General features: G+C 38.0%; 1 protein-coding gene across 11 annotated transcripts in view; it reads right to left on the bottom strand.

Annotated features, from left to right (window-relative positions):
* KDM2A (lysine demethylase 2A) overlaps positions 1-15,718 on the bottom strand; it is a 151,629-nt gene that overhangs the window by 33,909 nt on the left and 102,002 nt on the right. For all 11 annotated transcript variants that reach the window (XM_072790081.1, XM_072790082.1, XM_072790083.1 and 8 more), the window contains 6 exons: positions 15,367-15,445; positions 14,639-14,685; positions 8,961-9,139; positions 2,748-2,854; positions 2,306-2,399; positions 547-700 (listed from right to left, as the gene is read on the bottom strand). In XM_072790081.1, the coding sequence (XP_072646182.1) occupies positions 547-700; positions 2,306-2,399; positions 2,748-2,854; positions 8,961-9,139; positions 14,639-14,685; positions 15,367-15,445 (660 nt within the window). The remainder of the gene's footprint in view (positions 1-546; positions 701-2,305; positions 2,400-2,747; positions 2,855-8,960; positions 9,140-14,638; positions 14,686-15,366; positions 15,446-15,718) is intronic.

The following is a 15,718-nucleotide window of genomic DNA, read 5'->3' as shown; positions in this document are numbered from 1 at the left end:
GCTTAAGCACATGTTATAATACGGGTCTCTCAGAAAACTAGACTCCTAGATCACACATTTTACTCTGATTCTGCCATTTAGTGGTTGGTCAAGTTATTAAATCTCTTGCAGCCTCAATATCCTCTATAAAACTAATGTTCTCTATAAAAATTAAACTTTATATGGTTGTTAGCATTAAATCAGAAAATGCACGTAAAGTGTTTGGCATACAGCAAGCTTAACAAATGTTGCTTCTATTTATGAGAGCACCTATTGTGAAGACACAGTACAAGAGAGTTTACATGTATTTCCATTTACCCCTCAAAACAAAATGTGACAGAGATTTAAGTATTTGACCAACATGGTATCAGCAGGTAAACTAATAGTCAGAATTCTAATACATGTCTGTGACTCCAAAATCTGTGCTCCCAACTACTTATTTTGTAACTAGCGACCCGATAAAAAATATCACTAATTTCTGCACTCTAGCACTTGTAGCCATCCCTTAAGAGAATGGGGAACAATCAGAATAGTGGCTAAACAACCCATTTTTCCCACCTTGCTTACCTGAAGGAATGACGAAGGTATAGCCCTGCTTGAGCTCAATGCGCTGGCAATCTGACACCCGGTCACCCAGAAAGATGTCTCCCTGTTTCCCTGACAGCAGCCAATTCTCGTACAGCTCCAGGTTGTGGGCTGTAGGGGGGATGAGCCAGAAGACCTGTGAGTTAAAAAACTTCAGTCTGTTAACAGCCATTGACATGACCCAGTCGTCTCCCTCAACAGGTACAACATTAAGGCCAACAGATAGAAGAGCAGAAAGCAATTCTCCTAGCATATAGAACCTGAACTTTTGGGAAATTCTAAAGGCCCTAATGAAGTAGATCTTTTTTGTCCTTCACTTGTGGAAATGGCATTAGAGCTTTCCTGGGGTTTGATTATGGAGTCTAGAACACACCCAGGACTGAGAGAGAAGAGGGGCATTCAGTTTGCTACCTAGGAAATCCCTTACTTGCCCCTAGTTGTCTGCCTCTATAGTCCTAAGAAATACAGTTAGGTTCAATATCTTCAAGAGATAGGCCTAGGTTGCTTTGTTCCAGGATAGCAACCAAGACCAAAAGGACAAAACTTTTTTTTTTTTTTTAAAGATTTTATCTATTTATTCTTTTTTTTTTTTTTTTAAATCTATTTATTCATGAGAGACACACAGAGAAGGCAGAGACACAGGCAGAGGGAGAAGCAGGCTCCATGCAGGGAGCCCAATGTGGGACTCAATCCCGGAACTCTGGGATCATGCCCTGAACCAAAGGCAGATGCTCAATTGCTGAGCCACCCAGGCATCCCAAAAGGAAAAAACTTAAGAAATCACTGAAATGGATCCAAAATATACAAAATACTTTTGGATCTGGAGGAGGTATAGTTGTTCTAAATTAGGACCTCACATTTTATTTATTTTTATTTATTTATTTGTTTATTTATTTGAAGGTTTTATTTATTCATGATAGACACAGAGAGGGGCGGGGCAGAGACACAGGCAGAGGGAGAAGCAGGCTCCATGCCTGGAGCCCAACGCAGGACTCGATCCTGGAACTCCAGGATCACACCCTGGGCCAAAGGCACATGTTTGCTAAACTGCTGAGCCACCCAGGGATCCCCAGGACCTCACATTTAAAAGCATTATGTTTTCAATCCAGTTCTACTTTTTCTTTCACAAATGTATCCACTTCTAGCAAAGGGGAAAAAGGATAACAATAAGAGTATAATAGTATGAACCTCTGACATTAATCCTAGATTCTATTCTCACATAGCATTTAGAAACAATCTGACAAGCTTGTTTGAACATAATTCTTTATGAATAAGAATAATCTTTCAAAATCTATTCATATCCTTCCTTGGAAAGGAATTAAAGGCTTCCTTTGGCCACAGTTCAGATCAATGCCTTCATAATTTGTTGGTATCATTGTGAATCCATACAAAATTTGTACTGCTTTCTATTACATTATTACATTTCCATGTAAAGAAATTAACTTGTCTTCCTAAAACCACTTCCTTGCTTCATGTGCAGAATTCTGCCCTGGGAATCTAAAAATAGAGAACTGTTGAGGTTTACTAAGTATTGTGCCAATATTGGTGTAATGACAGACTAGAAGAGTATCAATTCCTACTGAAGTCTAGCCAAGAAGGTCAACTTAATCTACAATTCTCTCTAGAATAGAGGACAATTCCCTAATAGATTAATTTCCAGGGTATATTAAACATGCATGAACTGAAGCAGAATCATAAAACCAGCTTCAGATTCCAACCCCCATCATAACTATGACCGTACCTTTCCCCCTTGATGGATATGATACCAAACAGAGGTACCACCGAAGTCCACATGGAAGTCAGTATAGCAGCCTCGAACACTCATTAGACAGTACCTGACCCCAAAAAAAGCAGTATTAGTGCACTGATGAAAAAAAGAGAACCTGCTTTACCACAATGCCACATTCTCCCCCTTTGCACCCATTTTCTACCTAATCAATTCCAAGTGCAAGGAACACAATTTCAATGTACCAGAGAATACATTTTCTTTAAACTATGTAATCATGGTTATGACATTGTTATACACACTCTTCCCTTGGGAACTGTAAAGCCTACTGTTTAAAGAATTAATTCATCTTTTTGATCATTCAGGACACAGAGCAAGGCTCCGAAGGCAGGAACCAGTCTTTGCTATCACTTGGGTTTCCCAATGCACCTGAGGATATGCAGGGAAAGCCACTTACTTTTGTACTTTGGGGTACTGCATCTCCAAGATGGCATTTGTTGATTCAGTCTGACTTTCCTTCAAGTGCCTTGGCCACATGTTGTCTACCCAGTCAATGAAATCCACCTTGAAAAAGAAAGAAGAAACATTTAGGATTCAATGGAAGGATGGAGATTAAAGAGAACTTTAAAGTCAAGAAAAATAGAATTTCTCAAAATACACACTGAAAGACTATGACTTCTTTATTTAATTTACTTTTTAAAGTAGGCTCCACATCCAGCATGGAGCTCAATACAAGGCCTGAACTCATGACCCTGAGATCAAAACCTGAGCTGAGATCAAGAGCCCAATGCTTAACCGACCGAGCCACCCAGGAGCCCCTGACAAACTATAATTTAATTATAGACAATCTGCTGGTGAATCAAAGGGTCAGTAGGCAAACATAATTATTCGGTGAAAAAAAAAAGACTAATGGTTCTATGAATATGATCATAAAGGTAGCACTAATCAAAATGATGCCATTAAAAACACAGTGGTATCTCTTCTGTGTCAATACTGGTATAATCAGCTGTCCTTTTCTGATTCAATAAAAGGCTTAGTCTGGAAAGTACCAATAAACTTACCAAAAGATGTAACTCTGTTAGAGCAGCTAAGATACTTAAATAAAAACTTAAAACTAAACTTAAAAGAAAAAAAAAAAAGAACAAGAAAAAGGAAAGAAATCCAATGGAGATTTGTAGACTTGCACAACAATGTGCTATAGAATCTACTAGGTTAGGAATCAGAAGTTCCAGGCCTGTCATGTTCTCTCACATGCAAGTCTCTGGATCTCATTTGTAAAAGAAGGATGATTAACTCAAAATGATATTGTGAGGACTACATGTAAATAGATGTTAAAACTTCTTAATATTACTAGAATTTAGTAATCTATTTTATTTTTTTAAAGACTTTATTTATTTATTCATGAGAAAGAGACAGAGGCAGAGACACAGGCAGACAGAGAAGCAGGCTCCCCACAGGGAGCCCGATGTGGGACTTGATCCCAGGTCTCCAGGATTACACCCTGGGCCGAAGGCAGGCGCTCAACCGCTGAGCCACCCAAGCGTCCCTAGGAATCTATTTTAAATAATATGTGCTCAAAGAAAGTTACAGCAGTATGAACTTATCTGCACTTTATAATGAATTGTAGCATGTCCTGTACCTTCAAATGTGTGTACCATCCAACCACTGACCTCCAAGAAAGTCTCAGGGAGATAAAAATGTGAGCCAAACCATGTTTCCAGTACAGTACTGACATTACAAATACCTAACTTAAGGCTATAAACACATGTATTTGGTAAGTTTTAAAACAAAATCTGTATTTGATTATTTATTTCCTATATAGACCTAGATAAATACATACAAGCTGTGTATAATGTTACAAGGCAGGTGGCTAGGGAACACTCAGATGTAAACTGTATGATGAAGGGATCACCAATGACATGCAAGTCATTGTCAAGAGCAATTATGAAGCTTAACTTGCGGCTCTACTTTAAAGGATTTCTGTTCAGAAAGCCAACAGTTTTAACCAAGCATCCACTGGGCCTAGAACACTCAATGAACTCCACCTTCCTTTCTTTCCCACAAAGTCTACTTTCTGTTTTCTTCACGTAGTGGTCAGCATCTCCCATCTCCTGGTATTCTCTTTTGGAAAGCCTTTAACAAAATAATGAGTATCTTACTTGTTCAAGACACTATAAGCTCTTATGTCTGGATGGGGAAAGGAAGGGTTAGGAACACATGGATTTTTTTTTTTTCCCTTAAGATTTTTATTTGTTCATGAGAGAGAGAGAGAGGCAGAGACCTAGGCAGAGGGAGAAGCAGGCTCTAGGACCCTGGGATCACAACCTGAGCCAAAGGTAAATGCTCAACCACTGAGCCACCCAGGTACCCCTTGGCACCTCTTTTTTTTTTTTTTTTTTAAAGATTTTATTTATTTATTCATGATAGTCACACAGAGAGAGACAGAGAGGCAGAGACACAGGCAGAGGGAGAAGCAGGCTCCATGCAGGGAGCCCGACGTGGGATTCGATCCCAGGCCTCTAGGATCGCGCCCTGGGCCAAAGGAAGCCAAACCGCTGCGCCACCCAGGGATCCCTGGCACCTCTTTTTAATTGGTATTATTAGGTATCATCTGACTACCAAGAGAATATTGTTAAGGTATTCATATTTTTCTCCTTAGGTTAATCTTTAAGCTCTGGATAGGCCTTTTGCTAAATGGCCTGATCCATGAGAGAGCAAGTCTCCAGTAGAGGTAATCACCAGTTTCTACCTGTTCTGCATCAATACTAGGGCCAAAATGGTAAGAAGTCCAATACCTAGGACCTAATCTATTCATATGCTGAACAAAAAACCACCCATGCCTTCCATGAATTAACTTTCCCATTACCAAGCAAATTTGCACATTGTTTATGTTGTTTTTCAACTATCTCTCAGGTACTGAAAGAATGACAGCAGAAAATAATCTCTCCTCACCACAGAATCCCTCTTTATGCTAATAACCTATAAAAGGCACTTAAAGGTTGCCCACTTTCCTTTCCTTGCTCCTACTTTTTACACAGACTACTCCTGCCTGGAATTCTGGTTTTCTTTCCCTTTGCCTCCTTGTTTCCTTTATGTCAAGCTTAGCTATCACTTCCTCCAAAGAGCTTCCCCTCCTTAATTCTCCAGTTATGTTAGAGGGGTCCTTCCTATTGCTCCCACAGTACTCTATTCACATTTAAGGCACTCACCATTATTGTAGTTTGCAGAAATGTCTATCCTCTGGTCTTTCTTCCCTGTGAGACTCTAAGCACTTTGAGAATGAGAAGGACTTTATTTTCCATAGGTCATCTAGCACCTAGCATAGTGTTCAGCATGTGGCAGGCACTTGAACAAATAATAAGCTAATTCCGAAGGTGTGAATGTCATAGAGAACAAAAGATTATGTAGTTTATGTGAAAGATTGTTACATGAATAATTGTATTTGTTCAAACTCATTGAAACGTACACTTAAAATGGGTATACTTTATTGTATGTCAATTGTACCTCAATAAAGTTGGTTTTCGAAAAAGCATTATTGAGATATATTGGAAAAGAGGGATACGCTTCAGGGAAAAATACTCCAGTAAATAAATAAATAATGCCTCAGCAGAATAAGCATACTGCTGCTTACATAGCAAGGTCATTAAAAGTTTTCCTGCTTTCAGGTGACCTTGGTAATAGCTCAATCTTTCCAGCCATGTTTTAGGTCCCTAAAAAAATACTGGTTCATTGTTCTCTGCCCACTAGAAAATTTTTTCTTTTCTTTAAGATTTTATTTGATAGAAAGAGAGCATGCGCACACAAGCAGGTGGAGCAGCAAGCAGAGGGAAAGGGAGAAGCAGACTCCCCCATTGAGCAGGGAGCCCAGGACTCTGGGATCATGACCTGAGCTGAAGGCAGATGCTTAACTGACTGAGCCACCTAGGTGCCCCATCTAGAAAATGTTCTATTTTCTGAGCCCTTCCATAGTTCTACTCCTCCATTTAATGGTCCATTATTTTTCTGTTATAGAATGATGCAGCATTTTTTATCATTAAAAGAACAAAATGAATAAATTAAGATGTTACAAATAAGGCTTCATGTGTGAACGACACATTTCTAAATTTTAAGAATGGAAAAGTATGAATAAGTTTTACTTTTTAAAAGATTTTATTTATAAACCTTAGAGGGACAGACAGAGCAAGAGTGCACCCATGCAAGTATGGGAAGGAGCAGAGGGACAGGGACTTGCCAACTCCCTTGCCAAGCAGAGAGCCCCATGGGGGGCCCCATCCTATAACCCAAGATCACCATCAAGCTGAAACCAAGAGTTGAAAACTTTACCAACTGAGCCACCAGGTGCCCTGTAAGTTTTACTTTTGTAGCTATAATCATTTTATTTTTAAATTGAAATTCTAAAAATATTAACAATGTTAATCTATAAATATTATAATGTTTCCGTGATTCTTACATCTCTTATCCTTTTTTTTTTTTTTTTAAAGATTTTATTTATCAATTCATGAGAGACACAGAGAGAGAGGCCGAGACACAAGCAGAGGGAGAAGCAGGCTCCTTGCAGGGAGCCTGATGCGGGACTTGATCCCAGGATCATGCCCTGAGCTGAGGGCAGATGCTCAAACCGCTGAGCCACCCAGGCATCCCTTATTCTTTCTTTTAAACCACTGAACTGTACATTAAAAAGAAAAAACAACAGTAAAAACACAATTTTTAAAGTAAGCTCTATGCTCAATGTGGGCCTTGAACTCAAGACCCTGAGATCAAGAGTTGCATGCTCTATCTACTGAGCCAGTCAGGTGCCCTTTATTATTTATTTATTAAGTGAATCGTATTTGACTAATGACAAGACTAAATTCTTTTTTTAAAAAAAGACTGACTGATTTATTTGAGAGAGAGAGTGTTGAGGGGAGAGGGAAAGAGAATCTTTTAAGTAGACTCTGTGCATGAGCCCCTTGGCTGGATCTCATGACCCTGATATCCCAACCTGAGCCAAAACCAAGAGGTGGATGCTTCACCAACTGTATCACCGAGGTGCCCCTGACAAGACTAAATTCTAACCACCTATCTTCCTGTGTTTCTGACAAGACTAAATTCTAACCACCTATCTTCCTGTATTTCCACATGACCAAACAAATGATAATATAAAAAGAATTTTTATCATTCTAGGGAGTTAAAGCTTTCTTAATGAGAAATTCTGTATTTTTTTTCATTTAATTAATTATTTTTGAGAGAATGAGAGCGCAAGCAGGGAGGGGCAGAGGGAGAGACAGAATCTTAAGCAGGCTCTGCTCAGTGTGGGACCCAACACTTGGGCTTGATCTTATGACCCTGAGATCATGACCCAAGATGAAATCAAGACTCAGATACTTAACCAATAGAGCCACCCAGGTGCCCCATATTTTTTATTTATTTTATTATTTTTTAAAAATATGGGACCAGGTGTAGAGCCCAATGCAGACTCAACACAGGGCTTGAACTCATAACCCCGAGGTCAAGACCTGAGCTGAGATCAAGAGTAGGAGGACACTTAAGTGACTGAGCCATTCAAGCACCCTGAGAAATTCTGTATTTAATTGTAGCATCTTCAGTAATAAGTAGTGACAAAAAATTATACTGTCTCTTCAGATAATAGTGAAATACTGAGAACATTTTCTTGCTGGTCTGTACATAACAATTCTTAGTGATGATAACAATGCAACTTACCAGTAAGCTAAATGTAGGTGTATATATAAAATAACAAAATAAAAGCAATCATATTTTAACTTTGAAAGTAAAAAGGTATAATTAGGATAATTTAAATGAAGATAGAATAAAACACTGAGATCTTGACTTTTTTTTTTTAAGATTTATTTATTTATTCATGAGAGACACAGGCTGAGAGGAGAGAGGCAGAGACATACAGGCAGAGGGAAAAGCAGGCTCCTTGCAGGGAGCCCAATGCAGGACTCGATCTCGGATCCCAGGACCACGGCCCAAGCCAAAGGAAGGCGCCCAACTGCTGAGCCACCCAGGCGTCCCTGAGATCTTGACTTTAAAGGAAATGATTAGAATATTACAAGTTCTGCTGTTGTAGTTGAAATATGTAACTCAAGTGAGTTCTGAGACAGGAATTAAATGACTAGGCATATTTCAAAAGCAAAATAAGTGTTTCAACAGTCTGTAGACAGCCACTACTTTGCAAAGAGATGAGCTAAATCAGTATCTTCAGGAGAGCTAAGGATCAAAAACAACTTTTTCTTAGGATGGCTTGTCAGTTTATTGATACTAGTCATCCAGTGGAATCTGCTCAAGAAACCATCTCATAAAATTGATCACTTGTCTCTAAACTAGTTTTCCCTCAAGCTTTTCAGCAAGTGTAAACCCACAAGATAAAATTAGTCAAACTTCATACTGACAGTTCTTTTAAGAGTGAATTCAAGACACTTTTCCATTACATGCAAAGACCAATGTTCTTAAATTAAGTTACTGGTAAGCATAAATAAATTGCCCATCTCTATATAAAATTAAGTGATTTTAGAAAATGGTGAACTTCCTAAAAATGAGTTATTATCAAACTATTTCATCAATTTCATCTTGGTATGTATAAAAAGTTATAAATTCTCCCCATTATATATAAACAATCCTTTGGATGACAATGATAATGTGGAAAAAATAATTAGATAATTAGACTAACCGTGGAGGGCCTCTGCACCATGTTCTCCAGCCTGGTGTGGCTGAACTCGAGGCTGATGACATTATAGAGTTTTTCTCGCTCCTCCTCTGGGGTTTCATAATAGCGTGTCCACTGAGCCATGGTCATTTCAATGCCTTTTTGTGTATTCACATCCATGACATCCACCATGCGACGACTCCCTGCCATGAAAGACGTATCAATCATCTCTACTGAGCCACTACTATCCTTAAATATATTAAGAATATAAAATACAAGTGGAAGGAAACAAACTATCCTCTATTTAAGATATTCAAGTAAAAAACAAAGACAGAGTTGTCACTTAAGAGGATAATCAACAGAAAATCAAACCACAGAGAATTGGAAAGACAACAGGTAATATTAAAAGCAATTTCCTATGGCATATTTCATTATGGTCAGGCAAAGAATCTTCTATTCAATATCTCACTCAATTCCAACAACACTAAATGTTAAGTACTAATCTCCATTTCATAGATGAGAAAACAGGTGTTATGTAACTTGCAGGACAAAATCCTGGAACTCTAGACCAACTCTAGAATCAATGCTCTTCTCTACTGAGCAACACTGTTTTTTGTTTTTTTTTTTTAATTTTTATTTATTTATGATAGTCACACAGAGAGAAAGAGAGAGAGAGAGAGGCAGAGACACAGGCAGAGGGAGAAGCAGGCTCCATGCACCGGGAGCCCGACGTGGGATTTGATCCCGGGTCTCCAGGATCGCGCCCTGGGCCAAAGGCAGGCGCTAAACCGCTGCGCCACCCAGGGATCCCTAAGCAACACTGTTTTGAAGCAGTTTTCAGGACCTAGATCTATCCCTCATAATTTGAATAAAGGGTCCACTATACAGTGATACATTTTTTTTAAAGATTTTATTTATTTATTTATTTGACAGAGTAAGAGAGAAAGCACAAGCAGGGGGAATGGTGGGCAAAGGGAAAGGGAGAAGCAGACTCCCTGCTGAGCAGGGAGCCCTATGTGGGGCTCAATCCTAGGACCCTGGGGATCATGACCTGAGTTGAAGGCAGACGCTTAACTGACTAAGCCACCCAGGTACCCCAATTCTTTTGTTTAAAAGGGTTATTTCCCAAACCTGTTAAGCATTTCTTTTCTTTCTCTTTCTTTTTTTTTTTAATTCATGAGAGATATATATAGAGAGAGGCAGAGACACAGGCAGAGGGAGAAGCAGGATCCCCGCAAGGAGGCTGATGTGGGACTTGATCCCAGATCCTGTGATCACGCCCGGAGCCCAAGGCAGACGCTCAACCACTGAGCCACCCAGGTGTCCCATGCATTTTTAATATAAATCCGCTTTTTCATTAATACAACAAATATTTACTTAATGATAAAGATACTATGATGGGCACAAAGATCTATATCAGATTTTCAACCAGCTGCAACAACTACAACACAAGGCAAAATGCATAAAATAGCATGGGGGAATAACAATAGCTTTAAAGCCAAAGATACCCTAAATTTAAATATTAGCTCTAATAATAGTTGGGAAAGTTATTTAACTTTTCTGAACCTTATTATCTTCTATAATTTGGGAATAATATCACCTTGTAGGCTGCTATGTGGATATAGTCAATGAAGTAAAATGTTCAGGATGAAGTAGGTGTCAATTAAATAGTAGTAATAAATGGAAAGTATCTTAAAAAATATATATATATATTAGACTGGCTGGAGAAGATTTTTTAGAAAAAAGGAGGAAGAAGAGACATTTAAGTTGGGACTTGAAGAATAAACAGAATCTCAACAAGAAATACTCAACAGAAAATTACAAGCATAGGTAGGATAGCTAAAAAGTTAGGATATAGTGATCAAGAAACGGGGAGAAAGAATAAAAACCTGCTGGTGAAATACTAAGAATACTATTCAATTTGTAAGAAACTAACAATAACACCTACTATATAACTGGTCTTCATGGTTATAACCAGTGGTATATATAACCTGGTCCCGGGATACCTGGGTGGCTCAGTGGTTGAGCACCTGCCTTCGACTCAGGGCCTGATCCTGGAGCGTGGGATTGAGTCCCACATTGGGCTCCCTGCATGGAGCCTGCTTCCCTCTGCCTGTGTCTCTGCCCCTCTCATGAATAAATAAAATCTTTAAAAAGGAAAAAAAAAAGACCTGGTCCCTGCCTCTAAGAAGTTTAAAGTCTAGTCACAGATAAGAGATAATAGTCAGGAGGACAAGAATATGGCCACAATAAAGTAGACATGGCAGAATACAATAAATATAGCTGATAATACAAAATAATAAACCACACCCACCCTTCATATTTTGGGAAAAAATGTGAATGCTAAATCAAAATTGCCTTGAAATACCATTTTATATCCTCCACTGTGATGGCCGTAAGTCAAAAAAAAAAAAAAAAGAAGGGGAAATTAGTAAGTGATGGCAAGGAAAACTGGAACCCTCAAGACTTTGCTGGTAACAATGTAAAGCGGTGCAGCTACTATGGAAAATAGGGTGGTGGTTCCTCAGTAAGTTAAACAGCAAATGACCATATGATCCAGCAATTTCCACTCCTAGATATGCATCTAAAGAGTCAAAATCAGATGTTCAAAAAAGAACTTGTACATGAATGTTCATAGCAGCTCTAGTCACGATGGTTAAAGGATGGAAACAGGAGTGTCTGGGTGGCTCAGTTGGTTAGGGTCTGCCTTTGGCTCAGGTCATGATCTCAAGGCCTTGGGATAGAGCCATGTATTTGTGTGTGTGTGGGGGGGGTGTCTCTGATCAGCGGGGAGCCTGCTTCTCTCTCTCTCCCTTTGCTCTCTCAAAATCTTTATATATATAAATATAAATATAAATATAAATATAAATATAAATGAATAAACAAATATATATATATAAAGGATGGAAAGCCAAATGTCCACTAATAAGTGAATGGATTAACAAAATGTAGTATACTCACGATGGAGTATTATTCAACACTAAAAAGGAATGAAGTGCTGTTACATGCTAACATGATACATATATAACAGACACAAAAAGCTACATATTTTATGATTCTATTTATATGAAATGTCCACAACAGGAAATCCATAGAAAGTACAACAGTGGTTGCTAGGACTGTGAGTAGCAGGTAATGGGGAGTGACTACTTAATAGATATGGAATTTCCATTTCAGGTGATGAAAAAGTTCTAGAACTAGATACTGCTGATGACTGCACATTGTGAACATACTTAATGGCACTGAGTTGTATACTTTAAAATTATTATAATGGTAAATTTTATGCTATTTGTATTTTACCACAATTTAAAAAAGTGAATGCTTTTCTTCAAGAATGCAGATCAAAGCAAAAGCAATTCCATTCTGCCAATGGTACCAGAGCATCTAATACTCTGTATGTACCAGAGCATTTAGATAAAATAATGAATTGTAATAACAGCTAACATTTACTAAGCATGTACTATGCGTCAGACACTAATCTGAGCACTTCATATTTAAGTAACTTGTCCAAGATTATACAGCTAGTACTTAGTAGAGCTGAAATCTGAAACCAGACAGTTTTGCTTGATTCCATACTCTCAACCAATATATCCCATCACCTAAAGTGTACATGATAGATTGGTTTTATTCTTTATGGGACATGAACTGACACTGGAAATGTAGCATTTTACGTTAGGTAGAAGTGTGGATTAGCCAAAGTACATATAGTGATAATGGATTATTGCAATCACCAATATTTTGTTCACTACATTTTGACAATCATTAGTTATCCAAGAAAAAAAATCTGGACTTCAAACAACTTGGATGGGTATAAAGTCAGGCATCAGCTGAAATTTATAGTAAGTCTATTAGGTTAGATACAATCACTGCTCTGTTTAAAAGATTTACTTTAGACAGTCAGAGTGCGCACACACGCATGCGAGAGTAAGTAGGTAGAGGGGCAAAGGAGGAGAATTCTTTGAGTAGACACGCCACTAAGGATGGAGCCTGATGCGGGGCTTGATCTCATCATGGCCCACAAGATCATGGGCTGAGCCAAATCCAAGAGACAGATACTTAACCAACTGAGCCACCCAGGTGCCCCCACTGCTGCATTTTAAATCATGGCAAAGATATCTATGATCACTCAAAGGTCTATTTGTTAAAAATAAGGTTATGAAGGGCTTCCAAAGATCATTATTAGCAGTGAACATCTTACTGAGGAAATAGGGAAGTAGGGAAAAATTTAAAAGGAGACTAGTGAGTGAATAAGTGACTAAGTCCTTCTATTTGTGTAACTCAGAAATGTGGATACTCTAAGTCTATGATGGGATCCAGAAGACTTTATTTTTAACAAGTACCACAGATAATTCTGAGGCAAAGCATTTGTGGATCACAAACCATAAGAATGCCTGACCAATAGAGAAAAGCTATGGTAGCCCATTAACTTATTACTACCCTGGAACTCTGTTAGGAAAAGAAGTCCAGTGATGGACCTGTAAGTACTCAAGACTTTCTGAGGTCCCCTGAATGAGCCCTGCTTTGTGAAAAGTGGGAAAGCATTTTAATTACTCAACAGATTTACTGAATACTGAATACTCCAGAGATCGTGTAGATAGTAGGAAATACACAGTGACAGGTAGATAGCTGCAATCTAACAAAGAATTAGTGTGGAAGTAAAAAATACAGGGAATTAGAGAACTTTTCTCTACCTGAGCTATATGTAGGACTTTCACCTCTTGGATAAACAAGTTATCCAGATCCCTAAAAAGGGCCCTCAAGTGGCTAAGAGACAGTACTGCAAATACTTAATTTCCAAAGCCGAAGGTTGCACTGGAACTTCAACATAGAGGACAAAACTTAATAGAAGTTGTAATGTTGGAAGGAAAACATCAGAAAAAACCTCCTTTTGTTTCATGACTTGCTGGAAACATTTCTAAGAGGTTTAGATCCACCTTATTGTTTTAATGTGTATAGGAGAGTGACCATATCTGAATTCCTAAGGATCCTGATGGGTCTCAGGACTACACGGAACACCAAATGGTCTGTAGAAAATTGATCTGAATCTTTACTGACACCAGAAAGCTTTCTTCTTTAATTAAATTCATCTAATTTGCTTTCCTTTCCTAAATTTTGAATAAAATATAAATCATAAAATATAAAGACTCAAATTAACCAGTCACTGATAGAGATTTTAATATATCTATTTCTTGGCTTACACAGATTTAAAGTAATCTCTCCACCCAACATGAGGCTCGAACCTACAACCCCAAGATCAAGAGTTGCATGCTTCAGCTTACAAAGTTTTAAATGTTAGCCAAATTACCAAATGTAGCATTGGTGAAAATTTCCTGGAAATTTCTCTACTGCTTGTCAGGAAAGAATCACAGATAAGAAGTTTTATTCTTGATTCAGAGATATAAAATGTTCTGGAATAGGCTCTTCGTGGAAAGAAGGAGGGATGCACAGTGATAAAACAGTAGGTGTGAAAGAAATAGAGTTCTACGCCTAATGAGTACTCAATGAAGCTACTGTGTAACTCCCTTTGAGAAAATTCTCAGTTGCTAATAGTTTTTATTAAGGAACTACTTCATGTAGTATACTTCAATCAAATATGTACTTCCATAGTCCTAAGCCTTAAATCTTAGTCAGAAATTTAGAACTCAGTTTCAAGTCTTAAATCTTTGACTCAATGACACAAAGGCCACAAGTTTAATACTTACCCACACACATTTTGACATCATTCACAGTGAAGTCTGGATCTGGCATCCTATGAAACAAACATCAGTAAGTATAAATGGGAAGCACACCTTCTCTAGTCAGTGTGAGTTTTTTCTTAGAGTACTAAAAACTTTTTTTTTTAAAGGTTATATTTATTTATTCATAGAGACAGAGAGAGAGAGAGGGGCAGAGACACAGGCAGAGGAAGAAGCAGGCATCATACAGAGAGCATGACGTGGGACTCGATCCAGGGTCTCCAGGATCACGCCCTGGGCTGCAGGCGGCGCTAAACCGCTGCGCCACTGGGGCTGCCCAGTACTAAAAACTCTTAAGTTGAGACATATAAAGACTATATTTAGGTTTAACAATATATTTTAAATATATATAAAACTATATTTTAAATATAAATATAAAAAATAATATCAACAAAATGCTAACAAGTGGTTATCTCAGGGTAATAGATTTTTTAAATTTTTTAAGATTTTTATTTATTTATTCATGACACAGATTTTAAGAGATTTAAATTTATTTTTTAGCTCACCAGTATTTTCTCATTTAACTAACAACCACGAATTGTTTTTGTAACCATATAAGAAAAATACATCCTTTTAAAATCTAAATGGGGGGATTATTTTCAACTATGGCTTTGCATTATCAATACTGCATTGTCTATAGCTCTGCTGTAACATAGTCATTCACAATCACATCCAATTAGGCTGAGAATACTTACTTTATTCCAAGTCCATCAGAATTCTTGAAAATCAGAGGGTCTCTTAAGCCACCTCGCTGGATATATTCTACATTAAAATCTGTCACCATAGGAAAACAGTTGTTAGAAAGGCAAGAGGTATCACTGGAAAAAGATACAAGGACCATAAAAAAGATCCTAAGTAAGATGGTGGAAATAGTGTCTGTTGTTTCTGTGTGTATACAGTTTTGCTCTGTTAGACAATACACGCTTGTTATTAAGAAGCATGTCTCAGAATACAGGAAAAGCACACTGAGAGGCAGGGTTCAAAGAGTTTGCTAAGTCTGTATTTCCACAGTAAATTCAGAGTTTAACCAACAGGAAGTCGTACTAT

This window comes from Canis lupus, chromosome 21, assembly GCF_048164855.1.
Source record: "Canis lupus baileyi chromosome 21, mCanLup2.hap1, whole genome shotgun sequence".
In the NCBI taxonomy this organism is placed as follows: domain Eukaryota; kingdom Metazoa; phylum Chordata; class Mammalia; order Carnivora; family Canidae; genus Canis; species Canis lupus.
The sequence above is the reverse complement of the archived record's forward strand: the minus strand, read 5'-3'. Positions and strand labels throughout refer to the sequence as shown.